This window comes from Glycine max, chromosome 14, assembly GCF_000004515.6.
Source record: "Glycine max cultivar Williams 82 chromosome 14, Glycine_max_v4.0, whole genome shotgun sequence".
Lineage (NCBI taxonomy): Eukaryota > Viridiplantae > Streptophyta > Magnoliopsida > Fabales > Fabaceae > Glycine > Glycine max.
This window is the reverse complement of record NC_038250.2, coordinates 653,912-675,967: the sequence shown is the minus strand read 5'-3', so window position 1 is coordinate 675,967 and position 22,056 is coordinate 653,912. Positions and strand designations below refer to the sequence as shown.

At 33.6% G+C, this 22,056-nt stretch overlaps 1 protein-coding gene and 1 pseudogene across 5 annotated transcripts; both read left to right on the top strand.

Annotated features, from left to right (window-relative positions):
* The first annotated feature begins 320 nt into the window (after positions 1-320).
* On the top strand, positions 321-16,214 carry LOC100786033 (uncharacterized). Of its 5 annotated transcripts, none has more exons than XM_014766983.3 (12): positions 321-565; positions 656-788; positions 5,938-8,788; positions 9,682-11,028; positions 13,104-13,216; positions 13,478-13,621; positions 13,704-13,796; positions 14,262-14,546; positions 14,678-14,815; positions 14,909-14,974; positions 15,115-15,388; positions 15,468-16,214. In XM_014766983.3, the coding sequence occupies exons 3-12, from the start codon at positions 5,971-5,973 to the stop codon at positions 15,917-15,919; spliced, it is 5,730 nt and encodes a 1,909-aa protein (XP_014622469.2). In that variant the 5' UTR covers positions 321-565; positions 656-788; positions 5,938-5,970; the 3' UTR covers positions 15,920-16,214. The 5 variants fall into 5 exon arrangements, with proteins under 5 accessions (XP_014622469.2, XP_014622470.2, XP_014622468.2 ...); XM_014766984.3 differs by having other exon boundaries at positions 321-568; positions 14,678-14,758; XM_014766982.3 differs by having other exon boundaries at positions 321-568.
* Positions 16,215-16,670: 456 nt separating this feature from the next.
* Positions 16,671-17,375, top strand: LOC121173499 (galacturonosyltransferase 8-like; annotated as a pseudogene).
* Positions 17,376-22,056: the final 4,681 nt, after the last annotated feature.

Sequence of the window (22,056 nt, the reverse complement as noted above, 5' to 3'; positions counted from 1 at the left end):
TATTATAACTAATTTTAATCTAGTAATGAATTTTGTTACATATATAAATTTTTAAATAAAAAGTATAAGTTTAATAAAAATTTATATGTAAAAAAATTAATTATTAAATAAAAATTAACTATCATAAAATTTATTATCTAAACTTATATGTGCATTAAATATATATTAAATTTTTTAGTATTATATATAATAATATTAATTATTTTATAACATAATTATTTTATTAGCTCAATTGATTAATTATTAATACGAAAGTCACATCTTCACAGCACAGAAAGAAAAGGCCTGACCCAAAACTAAGGGAAGTGAATGAGTCATTTTCAATTTAATAAATAATAATAATAATAATAATAATAATAATAATAATTCATGAAAAAGAGAAGACCAAGACTTAAGCTTGTATAGCATGAATAAGACAAAAGACTCAAGACTTGCTTTTTTAGAATGAATGATTAGTTGATGGTGTCGGTATAGTAGCGCTAGCAATCGTCTTTGCAGCAGTGGATCGTGAATGAAGATTCTCTTGTTTCTTTAGAGATTCGAGCAATGAAATTCAACTCTGAAGGTGGTGAGTATATATTAAATATGGCAGCAAGTTGTTTAATTTGCAACTTTTGCGGTTTCTGTATTCTAATAATTTTCTTTGAGTCTGCAGATCATATATATGTTTTTGGTGTAACGCAACTGTCGTAGATTTCACCGTCTCTTGCTTGTAAAGTCATCGATCAACACTTGTTTCTCACCAATCTCTGCATATAACTCAATTCCTTGAATCTTCTGCAAGAGAGGTAAGCTTACGTTTGCTCATTTCCTATTTGCATGGATATGTTCAGTCCAAAATCCAAATCAATGGTCCGTCCACCCAGGGCTACTAGATCTGCTTATTCTTTGGTACCTATAGATAAAATAAAAACAAGAACAAGTGGATATGGATTTTTTATTTTTTATTTTTTTCCTTCTCATCATAATGAATAAAAAATAACATGAAAACTAATTTTGATAATATAGTTATTTTTTTAATACATCGCTGAAATTAGTATTCCCGAGATCTCTAAAAAAGGTGGAACAAAAATATGCACTCAACCAAAGTAAAAAAATATCCCTTTTATCTCACCTTTTTTTTCACTTGGAGTGGAAAAAGTAAGATGAAAGTGATACTTTTGAAATATAAAAGTTTCTCTTTGTTCTTATCTTATTTGACAAGGTGATTTAGAATATTTGGATATATGCTTGACTTAATCGAATATTTAAATACTTATGCAAATAGATCACCTTAAATGAAAAAGTGATAAGAGTATTTGACCTAGTCAAACACTTGAGTACTTTAGAAGAGATATGTTTTAATGTCCTAATATTTTTAGGAGGGGTATTTATGAGCATCCGGTGCACTCAGATAACCCATACGATATAAGAAATGTATTATACAAATAAATTTCGTTGAAGGACTAGGATCTCATGCAAATAATGTTGGGGTTTGCTTTTAGGAGATCCCATGCAAAAACCAGATTAAGGAAGCAGAAACTACAAATTTTAACTTTTGCCTCCAAAACCAATCCATGATAGCTCCCAAAAATAAACATGAAAACTAATTTTGGTAATATAGTTATTTTTTTAATACATCGCTGAAATTAGTATTCCCGAGATCTCTGAAAAAAGTAGAACAAAAATATGCACTCAATAAAAGTAAAAAAATAACATGAAAACTAACATGAAAACTAATTTTGGTAATATGAAAATTAATTTTGGTAATATAGTTATTTTTTTAATACATCGCTGAAACTAATTTCTCATCATAATGAATAAAAAATAACATGAAAACTAATTTTGGTAATATAGTTATTTTTTTAATACATCGCTGAAATTAGTATTCCTGAGATTTCTGAAAAAAGTAGAACAAAAATATGCACTCAACTAAAGTAAAAAAATATCCCTTTTATCTCACCTTTTTTTTCACTTGGAGTAGAAAAAGTAAGATGAAAGTGATACTTTTGAAATATCAAAGTTCCTCTTTGTTCTTATCTTATTTGACATAGCCGAATACTTAATACTTATGCAAAAAGATCACTTTGAGTGACAAGGTGATTTAGAGTATTTGGATATATACTTGACTTAATCGAACACCTGAATACTTATGCAGAGAGATCACCTTAAATGAAAAGGTGATAAGAGTATTTGACCTAGTCAAACACTTGAGTACTTTATAAGAGATATGTTTTAATGTCCTAATATTTTTAGGAGGGGTATTTATGAGCATCCAGTGCACTCAGATAACCCATACGGTATAAGAAATGTATTATACAAATAAATTTCGTTGAAGGACTAGGATCTCATGCAAATAGTGTTGGGGTTTGCTTTTAGGAGACCCCATGCAAAAACCAGATTAAGGAAGCAGAAACTACAAATTTTAACTTTTGCCTCCAAAACCAATCCATGATAGCTCCCAAAAATAAACACCAGCTCGCAACAAAAAAAAGAAGACTTATGCATACCAACACCAGGAGTATAACAAGGGGCTCGCAACAAAACTTCCGGAGCTCAATACCTGAATTCCAAAAATAAAAAATGCAATAATTTTAATTATGTCCATATAGAAATTTATTTACAGATGTGAAAATAAAAAGGACAGACTAATAAGATGACATAAAGGAATATGACTCACCACCGTGTGGAAACAGACTGAGTATATGGAGGCATCGATGATACTTCTCTAGCCAGTCCAAAATCAGCAATTTTCAAAACATCATTTGTTACCAGTAAATTCTCAGTATAGCAGAAAACATTCCCAAAAGATCAAGATCCATATGACTTTTTAGACAGATTGAACTGGAAAGTATAAACATAATATACCATCAGAAATTTGCTAAATGAAATCATATATATGCCTAACAAGGTTTTAAATCCCGATGAAAGAATCCTTTCTTGTGCATGTGACTAAGTCCTTGTTGCCTCATAAAGCACCCTGTCTCTTCCTCTGAAAAGGGCTTTTCTCTCTCCTTTATTAATTGATAAAGATTACAATCCTTAAGAGATGAAATCTAGTGTCACTGTCAAGCAATATCTGATAAAGCAAGGGTCAATACAGAACATTCAACCTTAATTATGGATACTGAAGAGTTCTGGATAAATTACATAGTAGTAAATAATTTTTCCAGTAAATATATATGTAGCACTGAGAATCGTGTAACAGTACCACATTTTGTGGCAAACATTAATATATCAGGCGCAGCCCTAGCCCCTTGCTTCTTTCTAGGCTGTTGAAATGGGTTTAATGGAAACAAGCCAAGATATTAGTGTGTTTAGATATTTTTCTGTACCATTTTTTGTCTTGAATTCTAATACAATATCATTTGCTATTAATTGTTTTTCCTCTTATTCTCTCTATCAGTAATTTATTCTTTTAGCTTTTACAGGATAAAGCAACAACATATTACTATTCAATCTTAAGGTTTAAAAGCCATTCAACAATCGACATATTTAAACTATAAAACATAAATGAACAAACAAAAATGAAGAATAAGAGTTTTTTACCATGTATTCAAAAATGAAAAATAGTTCATTATTTTCTCTAACAACCTCTTTCAACTTTATGATATTTGAGTGATTCATTTTACGGAGGACCTGCAGAACGAACACAATACACATCAGCGAAGAGAAGACAAATTAAAAGTTAAGCAAAATCTTATTACGGTTCCAGGAATGTGAAACCATCTATAACTACCATAAACAAGTACTGTAGCACATACCATAAATTCTCTTAAATTTGTGTAGAAGTTCATCATGTCCACGACCAGGTCCTTGATCACGAATGCGGCAGAGGAGTGATCGTCGTGGCGGCAGAGTTTTTTTCGGTGGGGAATGAAAAATTGAAAACGAAAAATATGTGAGGAGATGAATGGACGCGAGGACTGCGTGAAGCGGTTTCTTTATAAACCCGACCTTGAGGGTTTAATTTCAAATTTGAAAAGATCTTTGAAAATTTGTAATTATTCACAAAAATACCACAGCTAGCCAAATCACGACGATTTTTGGAAAATCCTCTTTAAATGCGCGTCCTAAAGACCTTTTTCTTTTTATAGTAGTGATAAAGCCATTCCTAGGAATTCATTTCCACGTTAAAATGTAGCACACCTCTTGTAATTAATTATGAATAATTTTGTTTAAGAGATATTGTTCTAAATTTTCAATTCACTTAAGTGACTTCTTTAACTCAATAAGCAATACATAATAATCCTTATGATAACATTTTCTTAAAAACTTATGATTAAAAGTTATTGTATCATTTTTAAATTATTTTTTTCATTTTTTTTTATTGTGTATCCAATAATTTATTATTTTAAATAGATTTAAATAAGTTGGAGATCCCTGAAATATATTCGAATTTCGTAATTGATCCTTAAATTTTTTTTATTTTTTCATTGAATCCTTGAAACTTTAAAAGTTTTGTGAGAGATCTCTACTATTAGTTTTCATCCAAAATATGATGGTATATCCGTTAATTAGACATATTAGCGATACACGCATGAAGTCACATCAGACGTTCAAACACATGAGCTACATCGTCGACGTCCAAACACGTGAACTCCACATGCACCGTCCTCCCTCCCCACCTCCTCCCCCCTCTTTTCCTCCCGCCCCACCTCCTCCCTCCTCTTTGGTTGGTTCGTTGCCTGTTGTCGCTCCCTCTATTGCCCCTTCATTTTTTTTTTCTTTCTCCCTTTGCCATTGTCCCCTTCATCAGTGTGTTCTTAGATCTTTAAAATATTTGTTTGAATGAAAATAGCATTTTTTAAAACTAAAGGTATGAAGAGAGTCATTGCTTCTTCACATTTGCGGTTTGCCATATCATTCTCTAGCAGGTGCTCTGGTTGGGGGTAGAGGCTTCAGAGTATGCTTAGCGACGACGAAACGATGTTGTGCTCACCTAATCTGGTTGTTCTGACGCCATGGTTCTCCTACATTGCCGATATGATTGTTTCACAAAAGTCAAACCCTTAGGCAAAAATCCATTTTTAAAAAACTCCAATGTCTAGTAACATCTCACACGCAAGAAGAATTGATGCCAATGCAGATGCCGTTGTGATGTTCAATCTTTTCCGTTGACGAGAATACAAGACACAGAACAAGAGATAGAAGGAGACAATCTACGTCGATGTATTTGCGTTTGTTGCCGTGAAGAGGAAAAATGTTGTGGGATGCCACACCTAACCATGAACAGTCTTGATGTCATCAACAACAAAAAAGACGAAGAGAAAAGGACAAAGGGAGAAAGAAAAAAATAAACAAAAAAATAAAAAATGGAGGGGCAGAGGGGGGAGCAACGATAGAGAGCTAGTCGAGGAGGTAGGGAAGGAGGAGGGGAGGACGGTGTCGGTGGAGTCGTGGAAGGAGGGGGAGGTGAGGAAGCTAGTGACAGTGGCAAGGAAGGTGACGACGAAGGAGGAGGAGACGGTGTAGTTCATGCATTTGGGGTGTAATTCACGTATTTGGACGTCTGACATGGCTTCATATGTGTATCTTTCACGTGTCCAACTCACGAACATGCCATTACGTTTTGGACGAAGACTAACGACATAGATCTTCTACAAAACTTTCGAAGTTTCAGGGACCCAATGAGAAACAAAAAATTTTGAGAGATCAGTTACGAAATTTGAGTATATTTGAGGGATCTCCAACATATTTAAACCTCTTAAATATAAAACATTAAAACTAATCACTACAACTAACTCCACAACTTATTTTTTTTACTATAAAAGTGATTTTTTAGACAATGTAAAGTTGTAAACAAAATAAATTATCTTAAAATTATTTTTATCTAATAAGTATATGTTGAAATATATATATATATATATATATATATATATATATATATGTATGTATAATTTATTTTTATAATTAATTATAAACTTACTGTATAGCATGTTCATCTCTTTTGTTCAGGTTAAAGAAAGTTGCATTTAGTGGAGCAAATTGATGGAATGCCTTTACGGTTTTGCATCTTCTATTTCAAGAGATTTAGTGTGCGGAGCAATAAATCAATTACGTTATCCTTGTTATTTTAACAATTTGATTGAAGAGCTTGAGAAAGAAGAGGGCAATTTGATTGTAACGAGAAATGATGTCCAAAAATTTGTTGCACATGCCAATAACCAAACGAGAACGACTGCTGAAGTTGTTAACCACTGGCTACAGGATGCTGAGAATGACATAGACAATGTGAATCAGTTGCTGAAAGAGGCAAGAACAAAAAAAAGTTGTTGTTTTGGGCACTCTCCAAATTGGATTTGGCGATACTGTGTAGGAAAGAAGTTAGCAAATAAAACTAGGGACCTTGAAAAGCGCATTCAAAGAGGTAGACCATATATTCAAATTGAACGCAATACTACACTTCCTTCTAGCACACTTGATATTCTCTCGGAAAAATGTATGAATTTTGACAGTAGAGAATCTTCTTATGAGAAACTAATGGAAGCACTGAAAGATAATGAGGTTGCCATGATTGGTTTGTATGGGATGGGGGGTTGTGGTAAAACCACGTTAGGAATGGAAGTAACGAAGATAGCAAAAGCAGAGGATCTTTTTGACAAAGTGCTTTTTGTGCCTGTGTCTAGTACAGTAGATGTTCCAAGGATCCAAGAAAAAATTGCTAGTTCGATGGGGTATGGGTTTCCAGAAAATGAAAAGGGAGAAAGGGAGAGAGCCCAGCGCTTATGCATGAGATTAACCCAAGAAAATAAGCTACTAGTGATTTTGGATGATGTGTGGGAGAAGCTTGATTTTGGTGCCATAGGGATTCCCTTCTTTGAACACCATAAAGGTTGCAAGGTTCTCATTACCACTAGATCAGAAGCAGTTTGTACTTCAATGGATTGCCAAAGAATGATTCACTTGCCAATCTTAACTAGTGAAGAAGCGTGGGCTCTTTTCCAAGAGAAAGCACTTATAACAGAAGGCACCCCTGATACCGTAAAACATTTGGCAAGATTAATTTCAAATGAATGTAAAGGACTGCCAGTTGCCATTGCAGCTGTTGCTAGCACTTTGAAAGGCAAGGCTGAAGTGGAATGGAGGGTTGCATTGGGTAGATTAAAAAGTTCTAAGCCGATGAATATTGAAAAAGGTTTGCAAGATCCCTACAAATGCTTGCAATTGAGCTACGATAATTTGGATAGTGAAGAAGCCAAATCACTTTTCTTGTTGTGTTCTGTATTCCCTGAAGATTATGAAATTCCAACTGAACTTTTAACAAGATGCGCAATAGGGTTAGGCGTAGTTGGAGAAGTTCGCTCATATGAAGAGGCAAGGAGTGAAGTGATTGCAGCCAAAATTAAGCTCATGAGTTCTTGTTTATTGTTGAATGCATTTCATGAACGTGTCAAAATGCACGATTTTCATCGCAATGTAGCCCACTTGATAGCAAAGAATGAGGATAAGGTCATTAAGTGCGAATTGGAGAAGGATGCGACTTTGGAGCAAATTTCAGTAAGATATCTATGGTGTGTGAAATTTCCAAATGATTTGGACTGTTCCAGTCTTGAGTTTCTTTGCATAAAAACAAAATTGGAAATATCAGATCAAATTTTCAGAAGAATGGAAAATCTTAGAGTTATGTATCTTGACAATGGAGGGTGGCACAAACTACCATTGTCAACAATGACATTTAAAACATTGAAAAATCTTCGTTGTCTAATCCTTAGCAATTGGGTATTAAGTGACATCTCATTTATAAGTGATATGAAGAAACTTGAGTGCCTTGCATTGTCTGATTGTTATTTGCCTTCATTCCTTGAATTACAAAATGATGGTGTAGTTGCACAACTAACCAACTTGAAATCGTTAATGTTATATAAATGTGACATGGAGACGAATAATTTTGATGTGGTCAGAAGAATCCCACGGCTAGAAGAATTGTGCATCATTAATAGACAGCAAGAATGGGATGTTTACAATGAAAACACCATTAAATTCTCTAACACGTTTAGTGTCCCCCAAGAACTGCAATGGTATACAATAAAATTAGGAAGCCTACGCCAAGATGATGAAGATGATGATGCAAATTTTATCTCCCATAAAAGAACTCTATTGCTTAGCTGTTTTCACATATCAAATAAGGCGATTAAGGATTTGGCAAAAAAAGCAAAGGTTCTATCCATAGCAAATACTCAGGGAGGTGCAAAAAATATAATCCCTGATATATTTCAATTGGAAAAAGGAGATATTCATGAGTTGAATAAGCTCGAGATATGTAATTCTAAGGAGATAGAGTGTTTGGTTGACACTAGCAATCATTTGAGTGAGGTGGGAATTCTCTTCTCCGAGTTGCTTAAGCTGAAAATATGCAAGATGGATCAATTAAGAGTTTTATGGCATGGTTGTATACCTCCTAGTGGCCCTTTTGAGAAATTAGAGAAGCTAAATTTAAGTAATTGTGCACAGTTGACATCTTTCTTCACGCATGCTATTGTCCAAAGTCATGTGCAATCCACAATCTTCCAAAATCTTCAAGAAGTGATTATAAGTGGATGTAGAGAATTAAAGTATGTCTTCTCAGCCAATACTGTTCGAGGCCTACCTCAACTGAAAGTGTTGAAGATAAAAGATTGCAATCAACTAGATCAAATAGTTGAGGATATTGTCCCATCAACACCTGATATGAATTATCCACTTGCACACCAGGATCAAAAACAAGAATTAGATGAAATCATTCAAGATGAGCAACATCAACAGTTTTTGAATCCTCATTTTGAACCTAATCAATTGGAAATTTTCCCAGAAAGTACTGCAATTCCAGGTACACATTCCATGTTGCATTTCATAAGTATGTTTCCAGCTATAGGCTTGTAGCAAGTATACATGTGTTGTAATGGGCTGCATATTCAACAAAAGTTGTGGTTAGACAAAACAAAGCATTCAACATGAATTCAATTGACATCGTGAAAAAAAAAAAACTCGTAACAGTATGTTGAACTGTTGATATGTTTTTTTCTTTTTTAAAATAAACACTTGATATGATTTATTGCAATCATTACAGGTTTTTTCCTTTTAAATCTCAATCATTATAAGTAATGATTAAAGGCAGATAATTTTTCTTGATATCAAATATTGCCAATAATCATTATAATTTAATTTTATCAAGTGGGGTTTCCGTAAAATTTTAGCAAATGAATAATAGCTCTATTCCTCCCTTAAGAATCAAATTGTTGAACTTAATTAATTCAACAAGTGTGTTTCTTATATTACACTTATAATTTTATATAATTATTTAGTTAAAATTTATAAGGTATGTGTTTGGGTAATTTGAAGTTATTTGACATATACAATTACAAGTCACATTTAAATTGTGAATCTATTATCATATATGAAAATTTTAAGCAATCTAATTGTCAGAACATTACATACATTATTCATCAAATGGTCAAAGAAGATTACATTTTCATTTTAACATTTTAGTTCCATATAAAATTATTAGAAGATAAGGTCAGTCATAATATGAATCAGCATAAGAATATTGTCCTGGAATTATTTTATATTCTTCATTATTAACTTGATTTGATGGTTGTTTGCTGTTTTAGTAAAAAAAAAATAATGTTTTAAAAATCAAAGCGTAACTTGTAGACCTAACATTTATATAATTGATTCTAATATGCATGGCAATGTTTTGCTTATGAGTAACTGCTTTTTCAGGATCGTTTACTCTATCCAGCCTTACAACCCTTGAACTAAGATCATGTCCGACATTGGGCTCATTGTTTACGGCATCCACGGCTAAAACCTTGACTTCATTGGAAGAATTAATTATAGAAGATTGTGATGGTTTGAAGCATATCCTAACTCGTGAAAGAGGTCATAAAAATCAAAAGGAAAACCTCGTTGAGGATGATCGTGAATTTCAGAGTGATATTTCAATGTTCTTAGGTTTGAAACGGCTATCCATCGAAGGGTGTGATTTACAACATATATTATCTGTCTCTTTTGTTGGATACCAGGCGAAATTAGAAGATATAAGAAATAAAGAGACTCATAATAATTTTGAACATCTTCAGCGAAAAAACATTCAGATTGGACAAGTGCGTTTGAAGTTAAAAAAGTTGGAGTTGTACGACCTACCTCAAATGACTTATATTTGGGTGGCTTCCAAGAGTTCACTTTTCCTCCAATATCTTAAAACATTAGACATAGAGGAATGTGCAAAATTGGAAGTAATCTTTCCATCGTGTGTTTTACGATGCCTACCAAAATTGAAGCATCTAGAGATAAGAGAATGCACAGAATTAAAGCAGATCATCGAAGAGGACGTGACTGATAAAAAATTGTCAGATCATTCTACACAGCCATGCTTCCCAAAGCTAGTAGATTTGGTTGTCAAAGAATGCCACAAGTTGAAACGTTTCTTCTCTGCGTCTTCATCTAGTGATCTTCTCAACCTGGAGGTTCTTATCATAGATGGAGCCACTGAACTAGAAGAGATTATTGGATTTGAACAAGGATTTTCCAGGAATTCTTTTGCCTTCCGAAATCTTGGAACATTAAATATAACGAGATGTGCAAAATTGGAAGTAATATTTCCTCTGAGTGTTTTAAGATGCCTATCAGAGTTGAAGCGTCTAGAGATAAGACAATGCAAAGAATTAAAGCAGATCATCGAAGAAGATAAAAAAATGTCAAATCTTGTTTCTCTAGAACCATGTTTCCCAAAACTAGAAGTGGTGGTTGTTGAACAATGCCACAAGTTGAAACGTTTCTTCTCTGCATATGCATCTAACGACCTTCCCAACCTAGAGCTTCTGATCATAGATGGAGCCGCTGAACTAGAAGAACTTATTGGATTTAAACGTGGAAAAGGTGGTGAGATAGAAAAGGCCAAAGTTGAACTTCCAAAACTGAAACTTTTTATATTTATGCAACTCCCAACCCTTCACCAAGGGACTGAATTGCTGACTGTAAAGCATCGCATTGTCCACAATTGTCCAAAACTCTCTTTGACTTCAACGACTACTCTTCGGGAGCTCTGTGCAAATATTCCTTATTCAGGTAAATGCATTTCATCGCTAAATGTGTTCAAATACAGTTATTTAATATGAACTCTTCGTCTAATCATGTTAATTATTGTCCCTTATCGCATGGTAGTGCATATGCTATTGCCATGGTTTGATGTGGGCCTTTCCTCAATTGGCATACAATTTGCTTTTCCTCATTCCACCTAAAGAAAATATTTATTTCATTCAAATTTCGTGATAAAAAAGTGTTTGGTAAGATTTACTTTTTCTTTTAAAAGAAAAAAAATACATTTATAAAGCATGTAAACAAACCTAACACAAGTAGTGTTAAGATCTGAAAACCAAACCAGTACACAGTTAACCCCCAATACAGTACCTCTAATCCAAGGCTTATGTAAAACCCCTACAACAACAAAAAAAATAAGATGTAAATGGCATTTAAAGCTTGCTTGCACTCCACCCCTGGAACCAACCAAAACGTTGCAAATAAGTAATGGCGTGTATGTAAGAACCAACACAATTTCAAAATAGTATGAATCTGGCTGCATTAATATTCTCCAAAGCTTTTGCCAATGATTAAATAGCAGCATTTGTTTTTGTCTCTTGCTTTGCGCCCTTAACCTACAAATCTTTCATACATCCGTCACCCATTACGTACCTTCTTTCTAAGTTCTAACCACGTGCCCACAGCCCACCATGTATTCTAAGATAGTCCCAAAAAACAGCTTGCCACCCGAACAAGTGAACAACCGTTTGCTTCAGTAGGATAAAACGTACTTCCTTTTATCTTTAAAATAAGAAAAAAAATATTTTTCTTGGTTTTAAATATAAAAATTTTTTAATTAATTTTATTTCATTTAATGTTATTATCTTTAAAATATTTTTTATTTAATCGAGATTTTAGTTCCAATGAAAAATAAGTTAAAAATATAATTTTTAATTCAGATTAGTGTAATTAATTATAATTAATTAATTTTCTTAATTATGTAAATAATATCTTTTTCCTAAAGACCGGAGAGTATATATGTGTGATAGTAGTGAGATGTTCAGATGGTGTATGTCCATTGCAACATCCTCATACAATATTGGTGCCTTATGATCTCATGCATTGACCTGCAGCAAACATTATGCCCACACCATTTTTGCCCGTCTGTCTTAAACAGTCACGCGTACCACTGCATCACCTCAATACTAAAAAAGTTGGCTATCTTATTCCTCTGTATCACCTTCTCCACACACCTTATTTCTAACTTCCACCACTGTTTTCTACCTCCTGACCCTCTCTCCAGTAGTCAATAGAATTGATCCCCGTCTCAACTAAAGGACACCAAGGCAAGCCTTGGGATTTACAATCCAACTGGACAAAGATGAGTTAAACACTTTCATAAACCTATTCCATTCCCAAGAATAATATTTTATGATTTCTACCTTTTCCTCCACCTCTTTTGTGTCTTCTAGAAATGTACAAGAATTTCGGCCCAACCAAATTACCCAAATTAGTGCAAATCACACCTTACTCCACCTCCTTAAAGTACTCATCGAAATTGGAAAAAAAAAAAAATACTCTTCTGCTTATTATGCATAGTGGAACATTCCTTGACTGATGGATTTGTTTGGTAAGATTAACTCATAAGCTATATATATAAGTTTAATAACAACGCACAATCAGTGAAAAAAATTATGTTATCAACCAATAAAACTCATTCCTATGACTTTTAAGATATTTATTATTAAAAAAATCAACAAATTTATGTTTAACTCACAGATATTATTTTTCTTTCTCCTGTATTTAATACAAATTTAAGCAACTTATGAGTAATACTTATATAAACTACTCAAAATCACACGTGACACATCAAAATAATATTTTTTTTATAAGTAACCCATTGAACAACTCCCACTATGAATGCTCAAAGTAAGCTCGTCTGTCAATCAAGCTTGTCAAAATAACTTATAAGTTAATCAACCTAGCTTATAAGCTACTAGAATGCCCTACAAACACTTGTGACAATATAATGATCCACCACGGAAAGTTGAAGTTGCATTTCATTTTTGTTACTGCGTTTCATTGTCAAATGAAGTCCTTTAATTTATAATGTTTTGTTACAGATTTCGAAAACATTGGACTTTCGCCGTTGGACTTTGTCTACTCGATTTGTAATATGATTGAATCAGATGAAGTTTCTACAAGTAGCGGCACGAATGAGTTGCCTTCATCACAGGTTAGAACCAGCCAATCTATGCAAGTTAACCTACCTAAATACAATCACAATGATAATGAAATCAAATAGGATAACTCATCAACTACTTCACTAAACTGTGACAGCAGTATAATAATACATGTCATTGCTTCATTACATCTTGTCTACATTTGTTATGACTCAATTAATTGAAAAAAATCCTCGTTGTTTATAATTTCATTATATTTATTAAAAAAAATTACTTGTTGAGCTATTCTTTTTGTTTATTTTGTCATTGATCAGATTAATGAAAAATCAGAGAACGATTTTATTGGGAATATTCCTGGTTCAGAAGCACAGGCTGCTGCAACTTCAACAAATTCAGAGCCGAATAAAAGGCCAACCCCAAGTCCCTTGGATAATTGTCAACGTGAAACACATTCACATGTGAGTATACCGTAAGCTATTATAAATATTGGAAGAAATGAATGGCTTAAGACTCAAGCATTTAATTCATCACTTCATATAGGAGTTGGTGGATGGGCAATCAACGAGTCAATCATATTTTACAGACCAACAAAGGCCACTTGGAAAAACTGAAAGTGCCATTGGAATTCCTCAGGTAAATAATGTTATACCAACTAAATATGCACATTCTTCAGAATATTTAAGAAATGGTTAATATGGACTACAGAAACCTAAGGAACAAATTATTCGAGAGGGTTATCAATCAGAGAAAATTGTCATTGATTGTGTCCTCTAATTCAAAAACAAGGACCAATGCTTGTTCCCTTTCAAATGGCTTGAGGCTGACATGCTTATTGTCATTTCATTTTACAAGAAGAATGAAAGTATGCTACAGAATTGCATATTTGTTGAATTTCTGCAGAATATTAAGAGAGGTGTCAAAGAAGGAATTGCATTAGAAAATGCAATGACTTTACTAGGTCAACTCATTTAGAATCAATTAGCTCTGGCAGTCAGGGTCATTAGTTACTTCTCAGCATAAATCATATGCACATGCATATTTTTGTATGGAATCAACCGTTGAACATAGTCCAACTTGTTTCTCATTTATTATTTTCAGCATGAGCAGAATCCCGCGCCAGAAAACACTTCTCCATTTCAAATGAACCTAGAAGATCCATCAACATCCAAAAGTAAACCACCTTCTCCACAAGTCAATGATAACAATCAATTTGTACTGGGAAGCATAACTGAAACAGTACGTGAACATAAGCAATTTGAAAGCAGAGTAACTGTGTTCGAAACAGGCGAGTGCCCTGAATTAGAGAGAGAAAACAAAAGGACATCAAACTTACAAAAACTGGAGCAAAAATTGTCACCCATTTCTTCTCCAAACATGATAGAGGTATATGTTTTTTCTCTTAATCTTTTTAAAAACTGTATATTAGTAAACTAAATATGGAGAGAAAAGAAGGAATTAAAATAGCCACAATGAAAGTTAGCTTACTAATCAACATAGTTTTTGGCATTATAAAGAGTATTGATGAAATAGAGACAACCATTATTGGAAAAGTTCCAACATCAGTGAAACTAGCAATACCAACTTCTGTTTTAGAGGTGAGAAGCCCATCTCTGACTTGTATGACAACTCGTCAACATAAAATACATTTGCATGTAAGTTTAATAATTACTAGGCTTGAAAACAGATTTTCTAATATAATAGTAAGACTAATTCTTGTGTTGCTTGTTCAATATATCAAATAAAAGTTCCTGGATAAAGAATCAAGCAATGAAGCAGGTTTTCCAGACCAACATGCACTTGGAGAATCAATGGTAACCACTAAAATCGCTCAAATTATTGTAATACTAGCACATGATGATGATGTACATTATAAAACACCTGCCTTTTCATAGCTATAACTTTAAAGACACTCAAACATTTTTTTTTTTCATTTTTCATTTGTAATGCCCAGAATATTGAGGAAACAGGAAAAGAAAGCATTCAAGAGGGGCATCCGTTAGAGGGAGCTACGGTAAAAACGTTGTCAACTGGTGTAGGAAGCATTAGCTTGGGTAGCGGTGTTGTGACTCTCACCGACATTAGTAGCAGGGACATACTTGCACAAGATTTCCAAATCCAAGAAATAATGCCATGTCAAGAAATCCAAATCCAAGAAGGGTTGAACCTGATGGATAAACAAGAGGGAACAGGCATTATTTCTAATAACAGCATTGAGGTTTCTCCAGGTTATTGCTCTCTTATTGTCTCTTGTCCATCCTATATTTATGTGTCACCCACTCCTTAAACTTTTAGCAACTTCTGCAGATATCCGTACAAGATTGGGAGCATATAAGCACTTTGTTGATCTGGATGATACACAAGTTGCTCTGCTGGAGGAGGCAGTAAAAAAATATCCTCATCTTTGGAATACTTGTGAGATGTGTAGTGAGCGCTTTCAAGCTTTGATGTTAAAATCTTTGGCAGAAATTTTGTTGTTCCTCCGGAATGAAACTGCAGTTAGTATTACTCCTCAGAGAAAAAATGAGTTCCATAGACTATGCAATGTAGCTGTTCAACTTGGATTTGAGAGGTCATGGGTTGATGAAATGCATCAACGTGTTGTAGCGAGGGATCCTGAGTTGGACAATGCACGAGCAGCAATCCGGAAGCTTCTTAAGAGGCGTGATCATTTAACTCAGGAACTACGCGACATACAGAATGAACTTAAGATTCTTGATGACTTTCTTGATGCCCAGACAAAATGTTTCGACTTTTGATGATTTAGAAGTTCTAGCCCTACGTGTTGGACGTGTCCCACTTGTGGGGATTTTCTGTTTCTCCATACAAATACACTTTGCAATTCTTCTAAGAATGAGACTATCAGTTTCTGAGTCTACCGTGTTCTTTGGGACGTGTAATGCTAGCAATTTAAGTTTGCTATGCAGCATTTTATTATGTGGAAAATGGATATTATTATTGTTTTGGACTTTTGCAAACATGGTGTTATATATATGGTGTTATAATGCTTAGCAAGGGTTACGCACTGAACGCGAACCATCTTGCACTTCCTAATCTTCCTTACTTTAAATCTGAAAATTCCTATAAAAATACTATCAATCATGACCTCAATTCAGTTATTTCATAATTCTCACAAAAAGAAACCACAGAAAATGGAGGCACATGGCTAATTTTTATCTACTTTTTTATGTATTTTGTGCTCTTAAATATTAATTATCATTATATATATATATATATTTCCCTTTATCTTTTAAGCGTCTGCTAGAAACAGTTCAATTCTTTCTTTTTCTTTAAGAAACATTAAACCGGGGTCAGTTCTTGAATTAATTTGTGCAAAAAAAACATATATATTTTGTTAAATTAATTCTCTTCGAACCCAATTGTTTTTTCAACTTGGATAATTGAAACTCGAGAATCAAAATTACACAACTGCAATGTGGCAAAAGTACATTTAAGCCAAACCTCTTGCATTGCATCCACAAAAGTCAACTTGTATAATTGATTTCGACTTATGGAATGAATTTCTTTGATTTGGATGCTTGAAGAAGGGAAAAATGCACGGATGGAAGAATGTCATTACTGGCAGAATCTGGTAAGACTTCACTTCTATTTATTATTTTACCACAACTCTTTAGTTCTTCAGTACTTTGCGTTCTCAAACAACTTAGTATTTTAGCACACAGCCCTAGGTTTTAGATTGTTATTAATCCCATTTGTACATTATTTGATACTTGTTGATGCTGTTAAGTTGCATGTGATGTTAATCATTGCGTCACTAGCAATTGTGCTAGAGGCTGCATATTCAGAAGCTAGAATATAAATAATAGCCCTGTATATTATGGTCTCATTCTCATCAATTTGTTTCATTTTCAATCTTCCTAATTTTTATTTGAGCCTATATTATTTCATGTTTAACACGGTGTGCTCATGCTGCTGCAGAATGAGAACCGGACATTATGGAAATTAGGGACATTGCCGCCAGGTCTAATCACATATTACTCAACAACAAAGCCACTGGATAAGTCATGGCATGTTCTGGGACTTGGCTACAACCCAAGCATCAGCATGGATGAGATTAGGAATGCAGCAGTGGTGCACTTCAACGGCAACATGAAACCATGGCTTGACATTGCAATGACTCAATTCAAGCCACTTCGGTCAAAGTATGTTGACTATGAATTAGATTTCGTTCAGGCCTGCAATTTTGGTTTCTAAATGTTTAAGTTTTTTCTCACTGGTGGTGCTGTGTTAGGTTCCACTGCAGTTTATTTGATGTTTAGTTTTGATATATAATGCTTATACGTTTAACAGAATTCCTAGCTGGTGCAAGAAAAAATCTTGCATCATTCTAATTGTAAAATACTTTAGTATAGTAATTCTCTCTCGTCTTTATCTCTTATTTATTCACAACATTTAATTAAATGTTGTACCTTCCACTTTGGCTTTAGCTGTTATATATATATATATATATGACTAGTATCGCTTCGGTATTTACACTGGTGTTTATGCTTATGCTAAAATGGTTGTCAAATGTATATAAAAAAGGTCACCAAATTATGTTACAAGGCAGAATAAGTAATGATTTTGACATGTGAAAATAGAGGAATCAATTGTGTGAATAATTTATTACTTGCTTCCAAAATATAAATAATTTTAGAGAAATTAACACGGTGCTCGGGATTTTAAGAGTTCGTTCAGCTCTACAATTTTGGTTTCTAAATGGTTAAGTTTCTTCTCACTCGGTAAGGCTAGCTGTGTCAGGTGCCACAGCATTTCTTTTGCTGTTTAGTTTTTACATAAAATGCTTATACGTTTAACAAAATTCGTAGTTGGTGCAAGAAAAAATCTTGCTTCTTTCTAATTGTAAATTACTAAATTAGTATAGTAATTCTCGCGTCTTTTCCACTTATTTATTCATCACATCCATGCAATTAATAATGTTGTTTTAAAAATGTGGTTCCATTTCTGAATTAAATGTTTTACTTTCCACTTTGGCTTTAGCTTTTTTTTAAATAACTTTACATGTTTATTTCTGTTTCATTTGGAACTTTCACCGTGCACACTCTTTGGTTTAGATATAAAACACTGCAAAGGGGGAAATAGAAAAAACAAATTTCAATGCACATTTGGCTTTCTAACGGTTATCAGAAGAAAATATTTTGATTCTTCTACTTAACCAGTGCTCGTGACTAGTCTAAATCATATAAACAAGTTTGAGTGTTTGAGTTACTCTTATAACTTTAGTAGTTGCGAATTTAATTTTCATATTTTATAGGAGTATTTTGTTTTTTTAGAAATTTTTTCCGTTGACATGTTAGTGATGAACTTATTTAGGATTACGTCATTTCAATCTAAAATTTTTAATATGAAATATGCTTTTAAGGAAGTTATAGGTGACATTCGACTTATGAGAAATGCCATATATATAGGACGAAAAAATTGGCATGAAGATGTAACGAATTCTAATTGACCAATCACAGAAAGTACGAGCATTCTCCAATGAATACATAATCAGCAAAACTTACAAGAATCGATCTTCATATAGAGTTTGCTGTCATGTTCAGCAAACCGCAAGACAACCGAGAAAATTTGGCTTTGGCTGCAAGCTTAAGAATGCATCACAGTAGATTAATGACAGTCGTTTTTTAAATTTCAAGGACTGCATTCAAGAAGAATTCACTCCAAAGACAAAACTATTGCTGTATGAAGGAAGATTGCTAGAAGCTGTGAGATTTTTCAACACCTTAGAGTAATACACTAATTTGTGAACACGGCAATCTTTACATCACAGACAAGGTAGGCACACATAATATTCAGTGATCTTTATATTCCCATAGCATAGGGTCCCTAATAATTGACTATTTTCCAAAAGCACTAGATACTTGTAATATCCTGTTTTATTTAAAAATAAATAGAGTTGTAAAAAAATAATAAGATCTTTATAATTAAATAAATTAAGAGAAATAATCATATTAATCAAAATAATAATTCAAAGGAAAATAAAAAAAAAAGATGTTTTATTTATTCATTTGATAGGAAGCAAAATAAATTTCTTTTTTATAAAATAAAAAAAGAGTAAATAATAGACTGATAGTATCCTAATTATAAATACACCGATTTTACATTTTAACATACTCTCAAATCCGTTTTTTCTTCTCCTCTCCCAAAATCCTCTCTTTTTCCTGTATACACTCAAACTTATTCCAGTAAAATTACGATCCCATTAACCGTTGGATTATCGTGAAATTTGAACACTAGGTTTGGAGTTCATCTCCTCACATCTCCACTGTTGGGATTTTTGAAATAATGTCTATGGTGAGAACAATGTCCCTCGCTCGGTATTCTCTTTTTCCCTCATACACCCAAACTTAAAACTACAATCTCAGACTTATTAGCCGTTAGATCATTATGAAATTTGAACATCAGGTTAGAAACTCGTTTTTGAACATTCTCATTATTGGGATTTGCAAAATAATTTCCGTTGTGAGATAAATGTCCCTCGCACAGAGACAAAATGAAGGTTACAATCTATTTTCCTTCTCTCTAACACTTGGAAACTTAGCAGAGCAATCAGAGGAAAAACTTGAGGAATCTTAAGGAACCGCTAGAGATGTCGCTATCACTGCCGGATTACACACAAACCCGCTTAGAGGTAAAAGATGAGTTTATCACAATTGAGGTAGAATTAACATGTGTAGGGATCCTTACAGGGTCAAATTGGAATTTGTTTTGGATGTTTTTTGTATTGCGATTCTTCCTTTATGATTATAATTACGAGATTGTTGTGTTTGACGGACCAATTGATGTCCTGATGCGGATTGGTTGATAAAATTGAGTGTTCTTTGTGTTTTCATGTTTTTGACCGATTCCTTTGATTTTAATATGATTGTGTGAAATTATTTTAGGAGTTTAATCATATGAACATAACATATTAATATTATTATTGTGTGACATGTATATAATGCATGAGGTGTGATAACATGTTGTCTTGAAATTATGGAAGTGCGATGAACTATGTGTAAGTGACAAATTAAGTATGTGTTAAATTGTGATATCACACATGTGTATTGAAATGTTGTTGCATTGAGTTATGGGCTATGAATCGTACAATCACACGACCGTAGTACTCTTTAAGGGCAACGAGTTAATGCACGACGAGAATTATGATGGGATCCACTCTGAGAATCTGACGAGTTTAATCACTCTGAGATACGACGAGTTAAAATTATTTTGAGAACAGTTGAAAAGTCGTGTGTTTTGTATAGTTCATAGATAGAGTTTGCGTGTTAAAATATTTTCTGAGTTGGACTTGAATCAGGAGGGAGAGGTCCTGGCGGACTCTTTGGAGTCTAGGCCTTGGGGATAAATACACCCATGATGGTGGATAATGAATTGTGTAAGTGTGAAATGTTGTGTTGTTTTGAACACATGATTAATGTGAAAGTGTGAAATGTGATTTTGTGATTAAATTCTTGAAACAAATGATGTTATGCACTTGGTGGTAAATACACCCATGATAATAAGTAATGAATTGTGTGAATGTGAGATGTTATGTTATACTTGAGATGTGTTGTTCTGAACACTAAGTTGAGCTTGTGTGTGAGAGAGAGCTGGTTAGGTGGATGATTTTAAAGAAAATCGCGTTAGAAGATATTGAAACTCAACACTTTGATAGGATATGACATTGGAGCATGAGTTTCTATATTATTTGCATAATGTTTTAAACATGTTACTTTATATTATTTCACTGCTTAACTTATCTTCCTTTTGTAAAAAAAATTGGACAGTCTTATTTTGGACCACAAATGTTTTCATATTTAATTTGATAATTAACGTAGATGTGAACCTTTTACTCACTTAAATTCTTTTATGCTTAGAAAATAAAATCTATTTTATGTAATTTCACATTTAAAGTGGCTCATACATTTTTATTCATTTGTTATGCACAAAATATTAAGGAAATAGGAAAAGAAAGCATTCAGAAGGGGCCTCCATCAGAGGGAGCAACAGTAAACAGTAACACTTTGTCTGCTGGTGTAGAAAGCTTTAGCTTGGGTAGTGGTGTGGCAACTCACATCAAGTCTAGCGGCAGTGACATACTTGCACAAGATTTTCAGGTTGTTGAACAAGATGATAAACTGAATGAAGGCAACACAGGAATAACACTTTGTAAAAACATCCTAATCCAAGAAGGGTCAAACTTATTGGATAAAACAAAGAAAATAGGAATTGTTTCCAGTAATAGCATTTTATTGCTCTGTTATATCTCACCTACTCCTTAAACTTTTAACAGCTTCTGCAGATACTCGTACTAGATTGGGAGCACATAAACACTTTGTTGATCTGGATGATGCACAAATTGCTCTGCTGGCGGAGGCAATAGCAGCATATCCTCAACTTGGAATGCTTGTGAGAAGTTCAGTGAGCATTTTCAAGCATGGATGTTGAAAACTTTGATAGATATGTTGTCGTTCCTTCGAAATGAAGTGCCGTTAGTGTTACTCCTCAGAGAGAAAACGAGTTCCATAAACTATGCAATGAAGCTGTTCAACTTGGATTTGAGAGGTCATGGGTTGATGAAATGCGTCAACGTGTTGTGGCAAGGGATCCTGCCTGGACCATGCACAAGCACGAATTGGTGAGCTTCTTAAGAGGCATGATCATTTGGGTCTGGAACTACGCAACATACAAAATGAACTTCAGAGTCTTGATGATTTTTGTTGATGCCCAAACAAAAATGTTTCGACTTTTTGTGATTTGGAAGTTCTAGCCCTACCCTTTGGTTGAGTGGATTTTCTGTTTCTCCTTAGAAATACATTTTGGTGTTATTTGCAATTCTTCTAAGAATGAGACTGTCAGTTTCTAAGTGTACAATTTTTTTTGGGACGTGTAATGC

What these genes read in the sequence shown, in the direction of transcription:
- LOC100786033 (XM_014766983.3), top strand. Translation starts at nt 5,971, where the DNA reads ATGGAATGCCTTTACGGTTTTGCATCTTCTATTTCAAGAGATTTAGTG. An exon ending in CTTCTCCAAACATGATAGAG is followed by an intron (nt 14,547 to 14,677) that starts GTATATGTTTTT and finishes GGCATTATAAAG; the next exon opens with AGTATTGATGAAATAGAGAC. An exon ending in CAGCATTGAGGTTTCTCCAG is followed by an intron (nt 15,389 to 15,467) that starts GTTATTGCTCTC and finishes CAACTTCTGCAG; the next exon opens with ATATCCGTACAAGATTGGGA.